Source organism: Henckelia pumila, chromosome 3 (assembly GCF_033568475.1).
Source record: "Henckelia pumila isolate YLH828 chromosome 3, ASM3356847v2, whole genome shotgun sequence".
In the NCBI taxonomy this organism is placed as follows: Eukaryota; Viridiplantae; Streptophyta; class Magnoliopsida; order Lamiales; family Gesneriaceae; genus Henckelia; species Henckelia pumila.
In genome coordinates, this window is record NC_133122.1 from 154,922,495 (window position 1) to 154,946,305 (window position 23,811).

At 34.4% G+C, this 23,811-nt stretch overlaps 2 protein-coding genes across 2 annotated transcripts; both read right to left on the minus strand.

The window, feature by feature from the left end:
- Positions 1–1,041: 1,041 nt before the first annotated feature.
- LOC140889775 (uncharacterized) lies at positions 1,042–1,530 on the minus strand. Its single transcript, XM_073297503.1, has 2 exons — positions 1,245–1,530; positions 1,042–1,181 (listed from the first exon to the last, which is right to left on the minus strand). The coding sequence occupies exons 1-2, from the start codon at positions 1,528–1,530 to the stop codon at positions 1,042–1,044; spliced, it is 426 nt and encodes a 141-aa protein (XP_073153604.1).
- A 1,985-nt stretch (positions 1,531–3,515) lies between these two features.
- Positions 3,516–17,433, minus strand: LOC140889776 (uncharacterized). The gene is made up of 11 exons (XM_073297504.1): positions 17,342–17,433; positions 17,196–17,246; positions 8,558–9,009; positions 7,332–7,426; positions 5,917–7,063; positions 5,443–5,801; positions 5,155–5,324; positions 4,855–5,039; positions 4,326–4,458; positions 4,073–4,177; positions 3,516–3,690 (listed from the first exon to the last, which is right to left on the minus strand). Exons 1-11 carry the CDS (start codon positions 17,431–17,433, stop codon positions 3,516–3,518), a joined length of 2,964 nt encoding a protein of 987 aa, XP_073153605.1.
- Positions 17,434–23,811: the final 6,378 nt, after the last annotated feature.

A 23,811-nucleotide genomic window follows, 5' to 3' on the forward strand; every position in this document is an offset into this window, starting at 1 on the left:
GTCATGTGCCGTTTGACTAACAAATTTGCCGGCATAACCCATGGAAGAAATAGGTGCCTCAATGTGTTGATTAAAGGACTCCCCAGTAGAATGAACTCTCTTAGCCGGGATATTATCGGATTATATAATGGCGTAAACAAAGAAAAGAGCGTCAGGGCAGAGATAAACCGAGCAAAACAGAGGAGCCAACCTGGAAAGATAGAGAGAACTCGCGATGGTGTGTGGTGGCCGGAAATCAGTATGAATGTGGTGAGACTAGACACGGCAATCGACGAGCAAGAATAGGATGTTGGAAGTCTATTGAGCGGAGAGGCAAGAACGGATGCGGGAGTGTGCTTGTTGCGCGGCCGGCCTTGGAGCAGAAATCTGTTAAGGGCGATGGCGGTGAACAGTGGCTGTGGGCGGGCGAGAATTCGGAGGAAATCAGAAAAGAAGGTGACGAAGTGTTAGAAACTAAGTCGCGCCAATGATTCCCTGCGTTTTAAGAAGAAAATTGTGAGGATGATGATTGTGAGGGTTTTGGGGATTTAGGGATTGAGGGTTTTTTACGAGAGGAATAAAGAAATAAGTGAGAGGGAGAAGAAAAGTAAAGCAATTTTATTGGGTACAGAAGTGGTCTAGCTCGATCGGTAATAAATTACCGCTCAAGCCAGACTAAAAAACCCTCAAAACTTTGTCCAGAGAAGTGCTCGCTTGATCGATACAAAAGTACCGCTCGAGCGAGATAGAAAAACCAAAAAAATATTGAAAACCAGAGGATACTTTGCTCGATCGGTACAAAAGTACTGCTCGAGCGAAAAAGATTTTTTTTTCAATCCCGATTCCAGTTCAAAGTCCGCTCGATTGGTAGAAATCTACCGCTCGAGCGAAACTTTTTATTTTTGAAAAAAATTGAAAATTAAGCAAAATTAACAATACTAAATGAAAACTCATTAAAATAAACAAAAATAAAACTTAATAACTAAATAAAGGAAAAGAACACTAGGTTTTCTCTCAGTAAGTGATAAATTGACAGTCTATAACTCGACTGTATGCCGCGATTCATTCAATTTCTTGCGGATCTTTGAGTTCCAATTCATGCACATCCTCCACTTTGTGTGCTTGGACTCCGTCATAAAAATGTTTCAACCTGTGGCCATTCACTTTGAATACCTTTGACGTGTCTAAACTTTGAATTTCAACTGCACCATGGAAAAAGACATTAGTAACCACAAAAAGACCAATCCACCGTGAACGCAAATTACCTGAGAATAACCGAAGTCGTGAGTGGTAAAGAAAAACTTTCTGACTAGCTTCGAATTCCTTCCTGGAGATCATCTTATCATGGAACGCCTTCGTTCTCTCCTTGTAAATCTTCAAGCTGGCATATACTTCATTGTGTATTTCTTCCAACTCTTGCAACTGCAGCTTTCTATGTTCTCCACTCTCATCTATCTGAATATTGAAATTCTTCATAGCCCAATAAGCTCTGTGCTCCAATTCCACTGGCAGATGGCAAGGTTTCCCAAAGATCAGTCGGCATGGTGACATGCCAATCGGCGTCTTGTACGCATGTAGGCCCACATAGCATCATCAAATCGCAAGCTCTAGTCTTTCCTCGTCGGATTCACTATTTTCTCCAGGATAGATTTGATTTCTGTAACACCCCAATTTTATCTTAATTGAATTTATTTGAGATAATCTGAGATTCCAGAGTTCAAGAGCCGACTTTATTTTGATCAGGGTCTATTTTGCAAATTTTGCAAATTTCAGGGACTAAAATGAAATTTTGGACTTTAATAGATATTTATACTTGGGATTGACTTATTTTCCTCATTTCCTTCCCCTCCAACCCGTCTCCCTCCATTAAAGTCGACTCCAAGCTTTCTCAAGCTTCCAGATTTCACCCCGAGCTCGATCCGTCCGTTGGAATTTAATTCTGAAGGCAGATTAGTGATCACGGCTGCGAGAGCTTCGTTCTATCGTAAGTTTTTCTACGATCAGATGAATTCTATTTTTCGGATGTTGTTAGAATCAATTGAGTTTCGAGTATGTTGATCTTGGCAGATTTCTGATCGTTTATTCTCTGTCGGTTTTGAAATAGAGCGTCGTTCGGATTTGTTATGATTTTTGGAAGCCATTTTCAAAAATGAGGATTTTTAGATTTGTTGGGTTTGAGCTTTTGTTGATGTTTGGGCATTGTATTGAGTTGATATCGTTGTTAAGATGCTGTCTGCGATTCCGGTTTAATTAGAATATAGCCGTTATGCCGCCGGTTTGAAATTGGGATTTTGAACCATTTTGAGTCGATGATATTTGGCTATTGAGTTTGATCGTCATTGTTGATCTTCTCTTACCTCCGTACAGATTCGTTCGAAGGCCGTTGAATTGTGAGATTTCAGGAGTTGAATCGCTTTGAAGATTATAGCCGGTATAGTATCGATTTCTTATATTCGATTGAGAAAGTTTGATGGAATCTTGATTGAGGAATCGTTGTTGTTTCCAGGTTTGGAGCATCGACGTTTGAGAAAAGGTATAAGATGACTTAGACTGGAATGGAACGAGTGACTCGAATCCGACTTGATTCGAGTGTTCAGAAGAATCACATACTTGCATGTTATTTGATTTTACTCGAATTTAGTTGATTGAGTTTTGTTTGCATTGCATTCATCTTGAGCTAAAAATCCTTGATTTTAGCGGGCAAGACGACCCATTTATGTTAGACATTTTGGGGGCTATATTGTGAGTGGCCTGGGTGTAGCCGTTTCACCTAGTACTAGAATACTCCTTATAATCGCACCAAAGTCTAGAAGATGGAGATACGTAGCACCACCTCGATCGGGAGAGTCGGTGAGTTGTTTACGTGATCTCATCCTCGGGATCCCAAAAGAAAAAGCAGCAATGTTGTGATTATCCGGACTTGATAATCCAAGAGTTTTAAAGACATGCATTTCATTTTGATTTGTCTTGAAATTGCATGGTTGATATTTGAATATTTGGAAGTTGATGTATTTCGATTTGAAATGCTTATTTGATATTGCATGCTAGTCTCTTTTACTGAGAATATTATTCTCACCGGATTATCCAGCTGTTGTCTTGTCTTTGTATGTGTTCTTGGCAACAGGTTGGGCAGGATCGAGTCAGAGATCGCATGGCTAGGTGGATGAGTTAATAGAGTAAGGCTTTGTTGTTGTAGAAGTCGAATTTGTATTTGAACTTGTATTGTATGGTATTTTGGATTGTGTAACTTAGAATTGATGCATGTTCTACACTTTTTATGTAATCGAATGCCTCGTAGTTGGAAAAATATTAGTTGAATCATGTTAGAGTCCTTATGGTTATGATATTACACTTTTGGAGTCATTTTTGGAATGTGCGCCCGCGCGTCCTGCACTCTCTCGGAGGCCCGGACAGGGCATTAGGCGTGCCCGCGCATCCCTCTCTGTATTTAAAAAAAAAAACTCTACTTTTCGCGACGTGATTTTGCATCGCCGAATGAAAGGTGTGCGTCGCTAAATGTTTTATTAATTAGATAATTAGAATCGAGGTCTCACAATTTCTCTATTTGAAACTTCAGCTTGCCCATTGGATTGTGAGTGATAAGCAGTAGAAACCTTATGAGACACATGGTACTTTTTCAACAAACTGGCTATAGTCTGATTGCAAAAATGAGTTCCTCTATCACTTATGATGGCTCTTGGAATCCCAAACCTAGAGAAAATTATATGCTTAATAAAATCTGCAACCACTTTTGAATCGTCAGTTCGGGTGGCTTTAGCTTCCACCCACTTTGAGACATAGTCCATAGTGAGTAATATGTAAATAAATCCAAAAAAACTAGGAAAATGTCCCATAAAGTCGATGCTTCATACATAAAAAATTTCACAAACTAGAATGGGGTGATGAGGCAACTACTTACGCTGGGATATATGACCTATCTTTTGACATTGAGCGCATGAATTACAGAAAAAATACGCATCTCGAAAGAGATATGGCCAGAAGAAACCACATTCCAGTACCTTCCTCGCTGTCCTTTTAGATCCAAAGCGTCGCCACAAGCGTACGAATGACAAAATGTGAGGATAGGGATTACCTTTCTTTCAGGTACACATCTTCAAATGACTTGACCAGCGCAATGTTTTCACAAGTACATGTCATCCCACACATAGTACTTAGCATCACTTCTGACTTTATCTCTCTGCGCTTTAGAAAATTCAGAGGAAAACTCAATAGTAACTAAATAATTGACAATATGTGCAAACCAGGGTAATGCTGTGCTCGCGAAAAATAGTTGCTCGTCAAGAAATTATTCTCGTAAACACAGTTCCTCATCAATGTGGACCAACCGGCTCAAGTGATCAGCCACTCTAGTCTTTGTTCCTCTCTTATCCTTGATCTCCAAATCAAATTCACTTAGGAGCAGTATCCATCTTATTACCCTTGGCTTAGCCTCTTTCTTTGCCATTAGAAAACAAAGAGCTGCATGATCAGAATAAACAATAACTTTAGTACCAATTAAATAAGATCGGAATTTTTTTAAAGCAAAAACTACAGCTAAAAGCTCCTTCTCAGTGGTTGAATAATATTGTTGGGCATCATTCAGAATGCGCGAAGTGTAGTAGATGGCATGCGATGCTTTCCCAACTCATTGTCCAAAAACAACACCTACCGCATAGTCGCTGGCATCACACATGATTTTGAATGGTTTACTCTAGTCAGGGTTTTGGATTATAGGTGAAAAAGTCAATGAGTCTTTCAGTTTGTCAAAAGAAGTTTTGCATGAATAATCAAACTCAAAAGTGAAATCTTTTTGCAACAGCTTGCACATGGGTGATGCGATTTTTGCAAAGTTCTAAATGTATCTCCAATAAAAACCTGCATGTCCAAGAAAAGAACGCACTTCCCGCACACAAGTGGGATAAGGTAGATTGTGAATAATATCAATTTTAGCTTTGTCTACCTCAATATCCTTAGAAGAAACCACATGACCTAAAACGATACCTTGCACAACTATAAAATGACATTTTTTAGAATTCAAAACAAGGTTTGTTTCCACACACCTTTTGAGAACAAGAACAAGGTTAGACAAGAATTTCTCAAATGAGTCACCACAGACAGTAAAATCATCCATTAAAACCTCTAATACGTGCTCAATAAATCAGAGAAAATGCTAACCATATACCGCTGAAATGTGGCTGGTGCGTTGCAGAGTTCGAAGGGCATGCACCGATAAGCAAAGGTGCCAAACGGGCAGGTGAACGTCGTCTTTTCCTGGTCCTTCGATGTGATTTAAATATGAAAATATCCAGAATATCCATCAAGAAAACAATATTAAGAATGACAAGCTAATCTTTCAAACATCTAATCAATAAAAGGTAAAGGAAAATGGTCCTTTCGGGATTCAGCATTCAATTTCCTATAATCTATACAAACCCTCCACCCATTTTGAATTTGGGTGGGAACCAATTCGTCATTCTTGTCCTTCACCACTGTAATTCCGGTTTTCTTGGGAATCACTTGAACAGGGCTAACCCACTTGCTGTCAGAAATGGGATAAATCACTCCAACTTCAAGAAGTTTGAGGATTTCTTCCTTTACCACCTCCATCATAGGTGGATTCAATTTCCTTTGCGGCTGACGCGAAGGGTTAGCTCCTTCTTCCATCAAAATCCTGTGCATACATGTAGAAGGGCTGATTCCTTTGATATCTACAATAGTCCATCCTATAGCAATTTTGTGCTCCTTCAAAACCTGTATGAGTTGCTCTTCTTGTTCGACCTCCAAGCTGCTAGAGATGATAACTGATAATGTTTTTCCTTCTCCTAGGAAAACATATTTGAGATACTTGGGAGGTCTTCAACTCAATTACTGGTGCCTGCAAAACGGATGGAAGATGTCGAGCATTAGAGATTGGTAAAGAAATATAAGAAAGGTTACCTGACTGAGATAGCTCAGGTGCATGGTTCAGACTGAGCACGATTTCTTTCAATCCCTCCTTGAAGCAAACTTCCTCGTTTTCTTCTTGAATGGGTGCTACAATAGCCACCTCTAACTCATATTTTCTTGCAAACTCAAAACACTCTTGTGCCAAGAAATCCACGATATCAACAGAGTATACACAGTCATCACCATTAGGAAATTTCATGGAATCATAGATATTGAATTTAACAACCTCACCATCAAATTTCATAATAAGTGTACCATTGTGAACATCAATTTTAGTCCTTGACATTTTCAGAAATGGTCTTCCTAACAGAATAGGACTATTATGATCATCATTTTTCATGTCAAGTACATAAAAATCAGCAGGGAATACCAAGTTATTAACTTGCACTAACACATCTTCAACTACCACTCTAGGATATGCATTAAACCGATAAGCTAATTGTATAACCATTCCAGTTTTATTCAAATGACCAAGTTTCAAAGATGCATAAATAGAATATGACATGACATTGATTGATGCTCCTAGATCTAACATGACATTTTCCAGGCTAACATTCCCTATCGTACATGGAATAAAAAACATACATGGATCCTTGCATTTTGCAGGTAATTTTCTTTGTATCACAACAGACACATTCTCTCCCAACTCCACCTTTTGACACCCTTTCAATTTTCGTTTTCTCTTCGCAGTGCACAATTCCTTCAAAAACTTAGTATAGCGAGGTACCTGCTTAATAACATCTAGTAATGGAATGTTTACCTCACATTTACGAAAGGTGTCATAGAGTTTCTTAATCCTTTCATCTTTCCTGGATTCTTTAAGTGCTAAGGAAAAAAGGGCTACAAGTTTATATTCTGAGAGAGACAGAAAATTACCTTTTTGCGTGTCTCCTTGAGTTGCTTCTTTATCATCCATCTTCAGCTCTTCATTCTGTTCTTTCTTTGACGGAACATCCACTACCTTTTCCTTGACCTTCAACTCTTTCCCATTCCTTAGAGTGATTGCACTAGCGTTCTCCTTTGGGTTAGGAACCGTTTGAGATGGTAAGCTATTGTAATGTTGCGCCTCCAACTTGTTAATCGCAGTTGCGAGCTGTCCCCCTTGGGTGTTCAAATTTTGGATGCTTGCTCTAGTTTTCTGTTGAAAACTCAAAGTATTAGTTGCAAGATACTTAACTATATTTTTCTAGAAACTCATCAGGCGTTGGAATTTGAGGACGCTGTTGTGGTGGATGATACGGTGGTCTGTAAGATTGATTATTCAATTGTGCAGGAGGTGCAGGTAGATTCATCGGAGGGTTTTCGTATCTAAGATTAGAATGATCCTTCCAACCTGGATTGTATGTGTTGGAGTAAGGATCATATTTCCATTGTGGTGATCCAGGAAATCCTCCAGTTTCATTTACTTGTTCAACTGATTCCTCTTGGAGTGTGGGACACATGTCAATTGCATGTCCCACTGCAGCGTAGATTCCACATGCCTTTGCAGTCTGTCCATTCCCTACAGCCATTTGACTCACAAGAGACGTTAGTTCAATTAGTTGTTGTTCAAGGAAAGAAACATTTACCTCATTATTTCTTCTGGGTGCATGATTGCTTCTGTTGGTGCCAAATTGCTAAGAATTGGCAGCCATGTTTTGTATTAGGTTCCTTGCATCTCGTGGAGTTTTATCCACAAAAACTCCTCCACTGGCCGCATCTACCATGCTCTTGTTATGAGGCAACAAACCTTCATAGCAATATTGAATTAAAAGGTTTTCACTTATCTGATGTTGCGGACAGCTAGCACAAAGCTTCTTGAACCACTCCCAGTATTCATAAAGTGACTCCCCCATATGTTGCTTGATGTCATAGATTTCTTTTTTGATATTCGTTGCTCTCGAAGCGGGGAAATATTTCTCCAGAAATATTCTCTTCATTTCTGTGCAGGTAGTGATAGATCCAGGAGGTAGATAGTATTAGGGGTAGCAAATTTTATATAAATCCCGACCCGTCCCGATTCCCGACCCGAAATTTTCCCGACCTGAGTGGTCGGGATTTTTCCCGACCCAATTAATTTTGGGATCGGGATTGGGATAGGCTACTATTTCCGACGGGATTCCCGACTCGACCCGAATATAAAAATAATATTTTTTTAATAATATTTTTTAATTAAAAAAATAATTTTTTTTAAAAATTTTATGTTTTAATATTAATATTTTTACAATTATATACCATAAAATTTTTTATATTTATATTTTTTAATATTATCATTGAGTTATAAATTTTTATTTTGTTTTTTTATTATTATGAATAAATATATGTTTTTTTTATTAATTAAATAGTTGTTTTAGTTTATTTGTAATGTACTAAAAAAAACTTTTAGTTTTTTAATGGTTATATATAAAGAAATTTTAATTTATTTGTAATGTATTAAAAAATTGTTTGATTTTTTTCATAATTTTTTTTAAAAAATATTTTCATAGAATTTTTTTTAAAAAAAATATTATTCGGGATTACCCTCTCCCGACCCGACGGGATCCCGAATGTTCGGGATCCCGAACATTCGGGTCCCGACACTTCTCGGGTGCGGGATCGGGAGAAAAAAAATATATCAATTCCTATCGGGACGGGAATCGGGTAAGGGGGTTACGGGACGGATCCCGACCCGATTCCACCCCTAGATAGTATAGCCAGTCCTTTGCAGCATTCTTCAAGGAAAAAGGAAAAGCTCTTAATTGAATCTGCTCCTCCGTCACTCTGTGTGGTTTCATGCTCATGCATACGACGTGAAACTCCATCAGATTCTTGTGGGGATCCTCACCTACAAGACCATGAAAAGAAGGCAACAAGTTTATTAGCCCAGATTTTAACTCAAACGTAGCATTAGCTTCTAGAGTAGGAAAAGTAATGCATAAAGGTTGTTGATTTAGATCAGGAGTGCCAAATTGTCTCAGGCTTAGATTTGCATTTGCAGCCATCTCTTCCTCAAGATTTTCACTTGATGTTCGCCCTCTTCTACTCTCCGTCGAGTTTCTCTCAGTCGTCGGTGAAAAGTTCTGTCTATCTCCGGATCGTAGGATAATTCTTTTTCTAAAGATTCGCCTGCAGACATAAACGACCAAAGAAGTACTAGCAGTAAAGAAGGAACAACATAAGATAAAAGAATAACTAGAACACAAATAAATTAAACACCGTCCCCGGCAACGGCGCCAAAATTTGGTAGCAATTAGTCGTATCGTACCCAAATTACCCAAATCACTCAAATAAATAAAAATATGTAGTAGCGGGAATAGAGATCGTTCCCACGAGAAAAGTAAAATTTATTTGAGTTCCTAAAAATACTAAATTAAATAAAAGGGGTTTTTGAGATTTTTGAAATTAACTACTAATAATTTAAAGCAAATTAAAAAAGAATGAAAGTTAATCAACTAGCATGCAAGTTTAAATTTATAACGAAGTAATCAATGAAAAACAAGCCTTGGTATCGGTCGACTACACCCTTGAAGTTATTCACTCGATCATCGATTCTCCAAAAATAATTGATTCTCATTGAATATTCATCATTGGAAATTTAATTCCTATCTCAACTTAATTTTAGTTAACTAGACACAAGCGTTCTAAATTAACCCTTATCAATGAATTAACCAAAATACAAGTGATTAAGATTTAAATCCAAGATATCATTCAAAATAGTGAAATTGATGAATTTTCTCCCCAAATTTGAGTAGATAAGACCTGGTTTAAAGAATCAAATCTGGAGAAAAAAGAGAGAGAAAAAAAAAACTGAGGTTATTTGGTCCCATGACTCCATCTAAAAATAAGAAAACAACCGTTTCAAATATTTTACACACTTGCACAACAGTTTCTACGATCCCCATACCATCACCTATAAATCTCCTCCTCCCGTCCCCTCTCCCCCCCCCCCCCCCCAAATTTGAGTAGAAAATACCTGATATAAAGCAACTCCCCTCCCCACCCCCCCCCCCCCCCCCACAAATTTGAGTAGAAAATACCTGATATAAAGCAACAAATCTGGAGAAAAAAGAGGAAGAAAAAAAAACTGAGGTCGTTTAGTCCCATGACTCCATCTGAAAATAAGAAAATAGTTTGCACAATTCCATCCGGGCTTTAGAAAGTGATTGAAATTTTATTCACTGTTCCATAGCTAAGTTTGCGGATTCCATGGGATTGTAGCTCCATTCGGGCTATAGACGAGGGGATTGAAATTCGAATCCTATCTTAGTTATAGCTAAGTTTGCGGGTAATTATTGGGGCTTAAAAAAAATCGGGTGCAAAATCCGGAGGTGCGTAATTATATCCCAAGAGAGTTGTGTTGTGTTTAAGGATTGTTGGAAGGAAGGGGCTCTTAATGGTGATACTCACACTGATGTGTCATAGGTCGGCGAACAGTCTTAAAACTATATCTTTTGAAGTTGCATTAGCTGGAATAACATGACACACACGTACGTTCACACTTGATTGAAAGTCTATCATGGAAAATCATGAGTAGTCGTAAGTTTGTTTTTGTATGTTGAAACTTTACTGAGGCTATGATGTCATGATTCTTCCTTGCTTATGTTTTTTTTTGCATATTGTTTTTGCATATCTTGCTCGAGGGCGAGCAAAATTTAAATATGGAGAAATTTGATAGTTGTGTTTTAGTTGCTTATTTTAATGTCTTTTTACCATTGTGTTGCATGCATTCATATGTTTTAATTATGTTTTTTTTTCATATTTTATGCATCCTGTCTACATAACATGCTCCCGGGATTATAGTGTATAAAATGACATTTTGTTGAAAAAATTGCTCAGAATCATGCTCGCTCGATCTGCTGTTTTTCACCGGTCAAGCGACATAGAAAGTGAATGCGAGACAGAAGACCTCCCGCTCGATCTGCAACATTTCACCGATCGAGCGGGCACAAGGAGAAACAAAGAAGATGTTGAACAGAGCATGTCTCGCTCGATCTGCAAGTTCATACCGATCGAGCGGGCGCCGTAGAAAAAAAGGAGATTTGGACCAGAGAACATCTCGCTCGATCCGCAAGTTTTCATCGATCGAGCGCGATGCGGATTTCGGAGAAAATTTTATAAAAAAGAAAATTTGCTTATGAAGGACTCTAGCCTTACTTATAATATATTATTCCGATTTTTAGGATCTGGTAATCAGATTTTGAAGGGTTGAACACCAAGAACTCTTTGGCGGCTAGGTTTTCTATGTCAATGGTTTTATAGTAATACAAAAACTTTTGTAAGATTGTCTCACGAATTAATTTTGTGATACAAATTTTTTTCTCAAATTGATTCATAAAAGGCATTAATTTTTAAATTGAAACTATTATTGTTCATTTTATATGGATCTGACCGATTCATCTCGCATAGAAAACCTATACTTACAAGAATATTTCCCCTTTTGTTAATTAAAAAAACATTATTTATTTACCTTGGAGAAGTGAAGAACTAGTCAAATTGGAAAATGTCGTCATGGATTTTTCTTCTTCGTTGTTTATTTCAATGAGAAAGGCCTACGTCGCACAAGAGAAAAGGTTTTCTACAACTCCTAGGGCGTATCCAAGGTGGTGGAGTAGATTAGCGCTTAATCAAATGTTAGAAGTTCGATTCTCTCTACCAGCACTTTCTTGGACTAGCCTGTCACACAGGATTTTTTCAGTGCAGTTTACCTGACTAGAGTAGTTTATAGGTTATTGTATTAGTCCAAAGATTTACTCAATATGAACTAAAAGATAGCAGCTGCAAATTTTCACGTTATTAAATAATAATAATAATAATAATAATAATAAAGAAAGAAAGAAAGAAGCTCTACACCTGAAAACTAAGTGATCGTTTGTTTGTCATCATTTGATGTCGATGATAAAATTCATTTCATATTTGAATCAAGATTTACGATCGAGAAAACTAAAAAAACGATTATATGTTATCTTGATCTTTCACTTTGTAATTGCATCATAATTCATATATATTACAGCAAACAATGTCATGGTTGCAAAGAGATGTTATTAAAAAAAGATTATGTATATATAATTCTTAAAAAACCAATCAAAAAAATGCCTTCTTGTTATCTGACGTCTTTTCTTTGTTTAATTTTTTTGCTTTTTGAAACTTATCTTTATTTAAATTTGGTTACACTTTATTATAATTAATGTGGAGAATCTTTTACCTTTCAAGAAATGCCTTTCCATCCCTTGCTCCGCAGGTCCACACTAATTGCGCACTTTTAATAAGGTGTTTAATAATCGGGTTATTTGCATTTATTTTCTTATATTTTATGCATTTGATTTTTTAAGAAAAAACATGTCAATTATTAAAGGAGGTGACTAAGAGTTACAAATACTATATCAAAGTTTTCAATGCTTTATTTAACATCTTTTATTGGAATCAAGTTTACAATAATAACAATGATAATAATAATAATAATAATAATAATAATAATAATAATAATAATAATAATAATAATAATAATAATAATAATAATAATAATAATAATAATACTTTAATCAATTTAATCCATTTAGTAGTACAATATTTGTTCATTTTTCTGACCTTCGTCTATGAATTTAAAAGGTGGTTGGTTGCATGACACGAACAAATAAATTAAATAAAATTATAATTGTATACTCATTTATATATATATTATCTATACTATATATATAATAGTTAAACACCTTAGATTTTTGAGTAAGAACACCAATTGTTTTTTTAAAATTCTCTTTTACACTATATAAATAAGTAAATTTGATTTTATTTATATATATTTTCATATTTTTCTCAAATAACCATTATAAATAGAATAAAATGATAAATAAATTTTTTTAATCCAAAATGATAAATAAATTTTAAATTTATTTTTATATTATTTTAGAAATAAATAATAAATAATTTTAAAAATTATTGAAAAATAATAATTCTTATATATGACATATAATACTAAATATATTATATATATGATTTTATACACGTGTAGTGTATGTGTGGTTAAGCTAGTATATTAATAAGGTTGAGAAGTTTTGAGTAGTAAAATTTTTTTAATTTATTAATAACTACAATATCTTATCAACTTTTTAATTTTTTTAATATTTTATATTTATCTAACATTTGAATATTTAACACGGAATTTAGTTGACACAAAAAAATTATATATTCATGCATATAAATTTGTGAATATTTAATTAATCATATCATTTTAAAATTAACAACAAAAATTTATATATATATATATATGTGTGTGTGTGTGTGTGTCTCACATGCAAAAGATATTAGTTCATATTAAAAATCGAGCTATGACTTATGAGTATAAAGCATCGTAAGAGAGAGAGGGCAGAGTTCAAATTTGATAATCTTGGGTAAAAACAAACCATCTTACCCCATTATTCATATATATTAGTACTCGTATGCAATCGTTGTGTGCTTATATAATCTATTTTTTAATGAAAAGCAAAAAAAATTAATTAATGGTTAAATAAAAAAAATATAAAAATGAAGTTTTATATAAATATTCACCAAATGAAAAAAATAAAAGAAGTAAATGTGATATTTTTGTGAATTTCGATGGAAAAAAAACACCAAAACCCAAAAAAAAAAAATCCAAGTTGTTGGACTAAGACGTCCAGACATTGGAAAGTTATATGACTAAAACTAAAACAAGTCAACGTACAAGACTAAAATTGCAATTTATATATATATATATATATATATATATATATATATATATATATATATTAAAGGGTTATTAATTTGATTTGAGTTAAAAATCAGATTCGGAATGATCGAAAATGGTTCAAAAGGGATTTAAGTTATTGAACAGTTCAAAAGCAGCGAACCAAATTGGAAGCATCGAACCAGTTCGGAAGCGGTGTTGTACTACGGAGGCAGAGCGGAAGGTCCGATCGCCTTTGGATAAGAAAGTATAGGCTTTCTGATTGGTGAATTTACGTGAGATAAATTGAAAGCTCCGAACTTCGTTGGCAGCAGTATGCTGTCCAATCAGGGACACGCGTTCGGTGGCTAGTGATCGAAAGCGCCGATGGTGAGGGACAAGCATGAATTCTATAGTCTATTTGGCACTTTATTTTGTCGTATTCGTGCTTATCTGACATTTTTATTCCTAGTTTTGCGCATAAATCGTCATATTTTCTGTGTTTGTAGGTTTGACTGAAATTTGAGAAAGCTTGAATATTGAAGAAAAAGTCAAACATTACGATGTCACGTTGAAACTTGGCCGGAAGTCGAGGAAAATCATAAGAAGCGAAGAAGGAAATTTATGAAGTTTAATGCACGGACCCCGTGCACATTTTGGAAGAAGGTCCGTGCATTTTGTGCAAAATAGATATTCACTCCAGTTTAATGCATACTCTAGTTTAATGCATGGGCCACGTGCATATTTTGGAGCAACCTCCGTGCATAAGTTTTGTCAAGAATTTTGAGGCAGAGAGCATCCTGAGGTGGACACGGACCTGTGTCCAGGGTCCATGCACCCTACTGTTCACAAATCGTAAAAATACCCGGAGGTAAACATGGAGGTTGCACAGGGTCCGTGCATGTCGCGAATTTGGAAAAAAAATATTGCCCGAATTTGAAAATTTTGAGACTCTTTTATTTGGGGCAATATTAAACAATTATGGAGGAAGAAAATACGGTTTTTAGAGGAGGAATATAAAATAAAACACGACCCAACTTGAAGAGGACTTTTTGCTAAATTTCGGAACGACGGCTAGATCTTGAAGGGGAGAAGAATTGAAAAATATAAGCAAGACCCGCGCACTATAGCTGAAAATTTCTTTATTCTTCTTCTTTTAATTTATTTATGATGAATTCTTCTAATTGATTTTTGTTAATGGGTTGGATTGATTGATATTTTAATTAATTTTATGTTTATTGAATAATATTTATGTATATTTCTTGTTTTTAATCTGGCCAATTAATCACATGTTTGTTGTTCGATTTAAAAACAAGAGAGTGAAATTAGCTTCAAAAATATTAATCAACACATGGTTAAACTGACTAGAAATAGTATTCGATTTCAGTGTGCGGTTTTAGGCAAAAGATGAAATTCCGTAGTTGCGAATGCATTTTTGTTTAATTAAATTTAATTAGAAATAATTGGATTGTTAAATAAAAATATGATTGTTAATTCTAGAAATAGATTAATAATCATGATAGAGAATTTCATCGTGAACATATGTAATTCTTTATTAATTAAATCCAACATGTGGCAATAATTGATGTCTGGTACTGTTGTGTGTTCCTGGTCAGTTTTTTGAAATTTGAATTCTTCTTGAATTTATGATGCCTTTAAATTTAATTAAAATCTCTGCTTTAGAATAATTTAGTTTATTTCATTTAGTTGAATAATTCATAAAAATCCCTCTTTTTAATTTACCAAAATTAAATTGAATAATTTTCATCCTAGTAATTAGATAATAGTCTCTGTGAGATCGACTTGGACTCGCTCCAATTATATTATAATTTGGCTTAGTACGCTTGCTAGAATTTCCAACCAAAATCGTCGGTCAAGTTTTTGGTGCCATTTCCAGGGACTATTTGTTTACTATTAGGATCGATTATTTATTTGAGACAAGGTTTTATATTTTTATTGTTTGTTATTAATTTATTTATTTATTTAAGAATAAATTTTTGCTTTCGTCTAGTAGTTAATTTGTTTACTTTGTTTTGATTTCAGGAGTATTGTTCATGTTATATGAGCCGTGCTCGAGACATCAAGAATCTCGTGCCACTTGATTTGGAGATTGAAAGCACTTTTCGTCGCATACGTAGAGCTCAGAGGCAAAATAACTTGGCTCTTGATTTTGAATCTGAAAAGGAGTTTGAAGATATGGCTGAAGACGAAAATAACCGCACTTTGATGGAACTTCATCGACCATTGGTTCGAGGATATAGATCCAACATTGTTCGCCCAACAGTTTAGGCAAATACTTTTGAGCTTAAACCATCCATCATCCATATATTTCAAATGCAAGTCAAATTTGGAGGAGCGTCTTCTGAGTAGGGCTGATCAAATTTAATGAAAAGCCGCTCAAACCGACCAAATCAAACCGCACCACACCGTTATGTTCAATTTTTTTTTTTATCAAAACTGCGGTTGAAAAAAATATCAAACCGTACCACATAATATGGTTTGATGACAATTTTAATAAAAAACCGCACCGGCCGCAACGCATAAATAAATAATTTTAAAATTATTAATGATATATTAATATGATCATGAATATCATTTATATAATATATTTTAAATTCAATTAAACATTACTATGTCTATACCTAATTATAATACCATAATAATTAAAAAAATTCAAAACTTATGTACAAAAAAAGAAGACTATATAATATATCATAGGAATTAAAAATTAACTTTATTTCATCCGATGTGTTATCCCCAAATTAAATCATGCACATTTAGAAAAGTTGTAAACAAAAAAATTATCCTTAGTAAAATCTTTCTATAGGTTTAAAATAAATATTTAACCTAAATTAACTATTGTATAAAATCATAAAATCTAATTTCATTGTATTCTCTCATTCACCGGTCGTTTCTTAATTTCATCGGTTAATTATATTCTCTTCTATAAGATTTTTGTTATTTCTCAATCTTTAGTTTATATTCTCTTGGAAAATTTTTCAAGACTTCAAATCTATTGGAAAAGAGGTAATTCAATGTATTGATTAATATACTAAATATGACTTCTTAAAATTTGTTTCTCTACAATTTTCTCTTTTAAAACAGTTTTTTTTTCCTTTTTTTATACATTTTTTAGTCTTGCATGTTGAAAAAATATGAGGATATTTTTTACATTTTTTTTTGAGAATTTTTTTCTTTCTTTGCACGTAGTATACCTTGAAACTCGAAAATAATATTCAATGGAGCATTCAATTTAAATTATGAGATTCCATGATTAAAAACTTGACCATTGTTTTATGTCATTTATTTTTTAAAGATTTAGAATTTTTGATAGTATTTTTTATTTTTAAAAAAATCTTTATGATTTAATACCGCAGTGAACAAAAAATATTGTAATCATTAAATATTTTTATATCAACTTATATTTTTGATGTTATTGTATTCATAATATATTTTTGTGTACTTGATGATCATTATTCTTTATTAAAAAACAACCCAAAATCGCCCGAAACCGTATATCTACATTTACATTAAAAACCGCAATTTGAAACTATCTTTGAAACCGAACCGTGGATAGCAATTCAGTTTGAATTTTATGAAAATACCGCCCAAACCGCACCGTGATCACCCATACTTCTGAGGATCCGAATGCTCATCTAGAGCAATTCTTGTCAATATGTAACACCTTCAAATTCAATGGAGTAACTATTGATGTTATTCGGCTGAGGCTATTTCTCTTTTCTCTACAAGGGGAAGGGATATAGTGGCTTTGAGATTTACCAGAAGGATCTATTACTACTTGGGATGGTTGAAGTTTTCATGAACAGGTATTTTCCACCAACTAAAGTTACACAACTGCGAAATGAAATCATGTCTTCCTGGCAGAAGGATGAGAAGTCATTGAATGCGGCATGAACACGATTCAAAAAGATGTTGAAAGTGTGTCTTGTACATGGTCTTTCGATAGGCCAACAAGTAGAGACTTTCTACTATGAAGTTGATTCATCTGTGTGTTCTATTTTTGATGCACCTCCAAATGACAGCCTTTATAGAAAAACTACAATAGCAGCACTTGAAATCATATCAAACATGACTGAAAGTAATATGGGTTGGCAAGATAGCAAGATAGAAAAGAAAGTCGGATTTCATGAGATAGATGCCCTGACAGCAATTACAGCAAAACTTGATAGACTGACTCATCAAGTATCTCAACTGCAAGCTAATTAATCAGCACCATTAAAACAGGTGAATCAAGTCCAAGTGATCCAAGGAAGCACTGGGGAGATTGGAAGATCAGCAAGTAATATTCCATTCATGCCAGATGCATTTCTTGAAAAGATGCCAGTCTATGATGGAGACTCAGTGAATTATGTGGGGAACTAAGGGCGACAACAGTATAATCCATTTAATTTCTCATATAATGTAGGTTGGAGAAATCATCCGAAATTTGGGTGGAAACAGATTGAAAATTCTACCGAGCCACAATATTTCAATCCACCTCAGCCTCCTACACAACAAAGACCCTCTCAGCAAGAAGTTAAACCTCCACAAGGTGCTGGGCCTTCTATGCTATCGGGTTTCAAACAATCTGAGAATAAGTCAAATTTGGAAGATATTCTTGCAAAAAACATAGTTGGGAATGTGATGAGATGGCATAATCATGCATGATGTTATGATGCAAAGAGTGGAAACTCAATTGGGACAGTTGGCGAAACAGTTCGCTACATGGGCTCCAGGCTCACTACCTAGTGATACAGAAAAGAATCTGAAGGGCGTCAAGAAAGAAGATGCTGATGTTGAAAAATCTGACAAGGAAAAAGAATCATTCAAGCAGAGAGGCAAGGAATCGAGAGAGAAAAGTAAGTCTCTAAACTCTAATGTTGATATTGATATAAATTCTCGAGTTATTTGTACCAAATATTCATGTGAAATATTGAAAAATGCACACTTTTTTCTGTGAAATTTTAATACACATCTTCGACCTTGACCTTTTATAAAATTAGCACACTCGCCCCTTCAGATGAGTGATTGTTGCGTACGTGTCACTCTTGCTACTGGACAAACATTTTGATTTTTTTTTGCACCAAATACCCCTGTGAAATATTTAAAATATATATTTGACCTCTTGAGAGTATAATTTTTAAATCTATTCAACCCATAATACACAATTTTTATTAAGATCCAATTAAAAAATATTTAGCAAACATTTTTTGTTTTATTAATTTTTATTTTTATTTTAAATTTATTATCATTAATTAATTGTTTTCTAAAAAATATTATTACTTTAACTTGCTATCATTATTTTATTTAACTCACTTCATGTTTCCAACGTCTCCATTAAACATGCATTCATAAACAAAATTTAAATACCTAAAAATACAAAAATATTAAACCAAATGATATATTCATGCATATTACTTTTCAATTTAGGACTATATAGTTTTGAACCAAAATCTAAATTTTTTAAGATGCATTGCACAATTTGCATTAAATAATAATATATAACTTTTATTAAGATCCAATTATAAAATATTTTTCAAAATATTTTCATTTATTGATTTTTTATTTTAAATTTATTATTCCTAATTAATTTGTTTCTAAAAAAATATTATTATTTTATCTCGTTATCATTATTTTTTAAACTCTCTACGTGTTTCCAACTTTTTAATTAAACATACATTCATAAATAAGGATTTAAATGCCTAAAAGTACTAAAATATTGAACCAAAATGATAAGTTAATGAATATTAATTTTTCGATTTAGGATTTTATAACCATGTTATTTTTTTATTATTTATTACAAATTGTGCAATGCATATTCTTGAAAAATTTAGAATTTGGTTCAATACTATATAGTCTTAAATCGAAAAAGCAATATTCTTGAACTTATCATTTAAGTTCAATATTTTGGTACTTGTAAGTATTTAAATCCTTGTTTATGAATGCATATTTGATGGAGAAGTTGGAAATTTGAAATGAGTTTAATAAAATAAAGCAATATAAAGTTTACTTGCTAGTAGACACCGATTTAAGCGGTCAAGTCTTTGGCACCATTGTCGGGGACTGTTTGTGATATCAAAATTGTTATTGAGATTAGACTTTATTTTATTAGTTCGTTTAAATTTTGAAATTCTTTTCTTTTCTTTGTGATTTTCAGGTACTAGCTGGTGTGCATGCATGGAATTCGATCTATGGAGCTCATACCACTTGATTTAGAGATCGAACGTACGCTCAACAGAATCCGAAAAGTTAAAAGAGCTATCAATCTCGAGCTTGAGACAGAATCTTAATCGGAAGAAGAAATGGCGGATAACAAAAGTGTTCTTGATCTTATTCATCCACTAGTTCAAGGATATGGATCTAGTATAGTTCACCCGGCTGTCGAGGAGAACAAATTTGAGTTAAATCCTTCCATTATTCAGATGATTCAGTTGCAAGCCATATTTGGGGGTACATCTGTGGAAGACCCCTACGCTCATCTGGAGCGTACGTTTCTTGTCTATATGTGACACTTTCAAGTTCAATGGGGTAATATCTGATGCAATGCGACTGCGGTTATTTCCATTCTCTCTACAAGGATAAGCTTTTGAATGGTTGGATGATCTGCCTGCGGGTTATATCACTACTTTGACCCAGCTGGTTCAAACTTTTTTGAACAAGTATTTCTCTCCTACGAAGATGGCAAAATTGTTCTCTAACATTATCTCATTAAAGAAAAAGGAGGGAGAGTCTCTACATATAACATGGACCATATTTAAAGAGATGTTGAGGATGTGTCCTCAGCATAATCTTACTCAGAGCCAAGAGACTCAAACATTCAACAATGGAGCTGATCAGTCGGTTCGATCCATGTTGGACGCTGCTACTAATGGAAGCCTATTCAAAAAGACACCAGCAGAGGCTTGGAAAAAATTATATGTAACATGGCTGAAAGTAATTTAGGATGACCAAATGTGAAAAAAGAGAAAAAAGCTGAAGTTATAGAGGTCGACGCATAGACTTCACTGAATGAAAAAATCGATGCTCTCACACATCAAATGGCGATCATGCAGACTGTCTCAGCAAATCATGTCCAAATGCAACAGACCGAGGAGCAACAAGTGTTTGAAATTGATGCAGCAAATTTCATGGGAAATTAATGGAAACAGCCGTAAAATCCTTATAGCAATACATATAATCCTGGCTGGAAAAATTATCCGAATTTCTCATGGAAACCTGCAGATCCCACTGCCAATACTTCAAAGCCAGTTGAGAAGAAGCCAAAATTTGAAGAGATCATGATGAAATATGTAGCGGGTACTGAGACTCGCTTGCAGAATAAAGAGGCAATGTTACAAAAGTTGGAGACACAGATGAGTCAGATAGCAACACAACTGTCAACTAGACCAGCCGGATCGTTGCCTAGTAAACCTGAAAAGAATACAAGAGATGTAAATGCTATTTTGGTATTCACCAGATCACAAATGGATGCAAAGGAGAAGAATGTTGATGAAAAATAAGCAATGGAGCCTGTCATTGAAAAAGGGGTGGAGGATGTGCCAAAACATGTAGAATCGTCGCCTAAGAGCAAGAAAGGCAAGTCTTCTAACCCCATTAATAATGATAATATTGATTTGAGTAAATGTGGGAACCCGAGTTGCTAATCTCATCTTGGGGCAATTAAACTTAAACATCATAAAACACAATCTAATTCAACAAGAAATTTTTTTAACAGGTTACCTCGCGCGCGCGCGTGAGAATCAACTCGCCCGCGCGCGAGTCATTCCTCCCGCGGCTAACCAATGGCTTGCTCGCTCGCGCAATAAACACCTCGCGCGGGCGCGAGGCAAAGTTCCACCGAAATACGTTGGTAGCCTGCGCTCGCGCAAGAAGACCTCTCGCCCGCGCGCAGGTCAACAAACCAGCGATTTTTGGCTGAATTTCTCTGATTCTTGAATTGTGTATTAAACCATAAAAATAGAATCATGCATAGCTCATATCATCTTGGTAACATGTATAGAATTATACATGAACATCATGGTCTAAAATACACAATATGTACCAATCTGAAAAGTGACGAATATCAAACATATACCAATATCTAGTGTTCTAACATGTTCGATACAAAATCTAGTACATCAACTGCTAAAACCCGAATCACCACATGCTATTACTCTCTCTCGAGCTATTCTTATCGCTTCTGACTAGCTCCTGCCCCACCTATTGCCATGCACACATACAAAACAAAACAATAGCCGGATAACTCCGGTGAGAATATAATTCTCAGTATGAAAGACATGCATATACACCATATAAGCATATTGAATCTATATGCTATAAGAATTCGAAATCATCAAAACATGTAACGACATGTAATCATAGAAATATACTTCATTCTTAAATCCTTAAAGCATAGCTATTCATCTAAAGAAATATCATATCAAGCATATCAACACATTCATATCTAGAATGGGATATCACAACATTCTAGCATTTATAATTGCATATTCTAAACCATAGAAATCTCTAGGTTAATGCATAAATGCAATGCATGTTTCAAGGAATAGGCTATCAAATCTGATACCAATAAATCTTAGTTCTTGGGATCCCGGGGAAATAAAATTTTTAACTGACCACCAACTTTCTCAATCGAGGTGGCGTTAAATATCTCAATTCCCCTGACTTTGGTGTAACTATAGTGAGTCATCTAGCTCTGGAAGTAAATTTACATTCCGTGCCACTCAACTATAGCCCTCCAAACGTCATATGCACTTTAGGCCATTCTGCTCTCTGTGCTATTCAAGGTAGGGTTCAAGATGAATGCAACATAATCTGTATGTATTAAATAAGCTAACACATATTGACCACACCATTAAAACATCATGCAAGGCAATAATAAGAAATACATCACATACAAACACTTGGACAAATAAGTATGTGATTTTAGGAAAACTCGAAAACCACCACGTTTTCGAGTTATTCTACATGGCGAGGATAATGTCGAATCATAACTTTCGATCTCGAGTTTTAGATGCTCCAATTCTTCTTCCATATTTCTTTGTTCAAATGCTAACTTCTCGAGTTCGTCGAGTCGAATTCGATCTTTTGCATTTCAAATCTTAAATGCATTGATTTTCAATTCAATATCAGCTCCCAATATCACTACAATCTCATCAAATCTGAAACAACTACAAGACTTGATTGTTCAATCACAATCAAAACCGACGGCGTAACGGTTCGAATTCGAAAATTTCAAAGGCATTAACATCAATAATATCATCATATTAGCAATATAACATCAATAATTCAGCAGCCTAGCCACGTGAATATCAGCCCCTAAAATTCAGATTTCTGAAAAATCTTTCAAACATCGGAAACATGTTCAAACGACGATCTTTTCTCGATCCGTCTTAGATATGCTATCGTCGTATATACGAGAACATGATTAGACAATCAAATATTCAGTCTAACAACATAATAAAATTCAAACATGGTAGAAATTCTTAAAACATACGTCAAAACGTAGCATTCGGAGCCGTGATCGCAAATATATTCTCAATCGAAAATTCTACCGGGCATATCAATTTTTAACGGAGCATAAAAGAAGTCAAAAAAAATGGCATGAAGGGTTTTCTAGTTTCTCCCCTGCTGATTCACGTGAATTCTGATGAAAATGAGATGGAATAAGATATATATCAACATATTTGTAATTTAGTCCCTGAACTCTTGCTTAATTGCAATTCAGTCCCCAAACAAGCGATTTAATTCAATTTCAATCCTAAGTAATTTAAGAATAATAGAATTTAATTCTAAACTCTAAATATTCTTAAATTAAATATTCTCGGATTAAAATTAAATTATTTCGGACCTTATCGCATTTTAGTCTTTGAATTTCTCAATAGTTGCAAATTGGCCCTTGCTCGAATTTCATCCTCAAAGTAAATCCTTGATATTTCTAATCTTGGAATTTACGTCTTAAATTCCATAAATATCAATTCAAATATTTTTTAAATCTTTTAATTTAAGAATTTCGGATATTAAAATCTTAAAATCCGAAAATTCTCAAATTAAATATTTTCAACCCGAAATTAAATTTCTAATTTCTTACCTTCTTCAAATTAATATTTTCTCATCTTCGGAATTTAAATCTCAAATCCCGTAATTAATAACTTAATATTTTCGGGCCTTACAATTCCTCCCCTCTAAGGAATGATTTCGTCCTCGAAATTGCATGCGATCTTACTGCGGATTCTCGTAAGCTGTATAGCTGA

Bases quoted from the DNA above. Each gene is read 5' to 3' on its own strand.
- LOC140889775 (XM_073297503.1), bottom strand. From the start codon at position 1,530: ATGTCACCATGCCGACTGATCTTTGGGAAACCTTGCCATCTGCCAGTG. The intron at 1,182-1,244 runs GTAATTTGCGTT...TCCATGGTGCAG, and splicing joins ACGACTTCGGTTATTCTCAG to TTGAAATTCAAAGTTTAGAC.
- LOC140889776 (XM_073297504.1), bottom strand. From the start codon at position 17,433: ATGATTTCATTTCGCAGTTGTGTAACTTTAGTTGGTGGAAAATACCTG. The intron at 9,010-17,195 runs GTATGGGTGATC...TTATGTCTGCAG, and splicing joins GAGCATTCGGATCCTCAGAA to GCGAATCTTTAGAAAAAGAA. The intron at 4,459-4,854 runs GTTTTTATTGGA...CTGATCATGCAG, and splicing joins TTCTTTTCTTGGACATGCAG to CTCTTTGTTTTCTAATGGCA.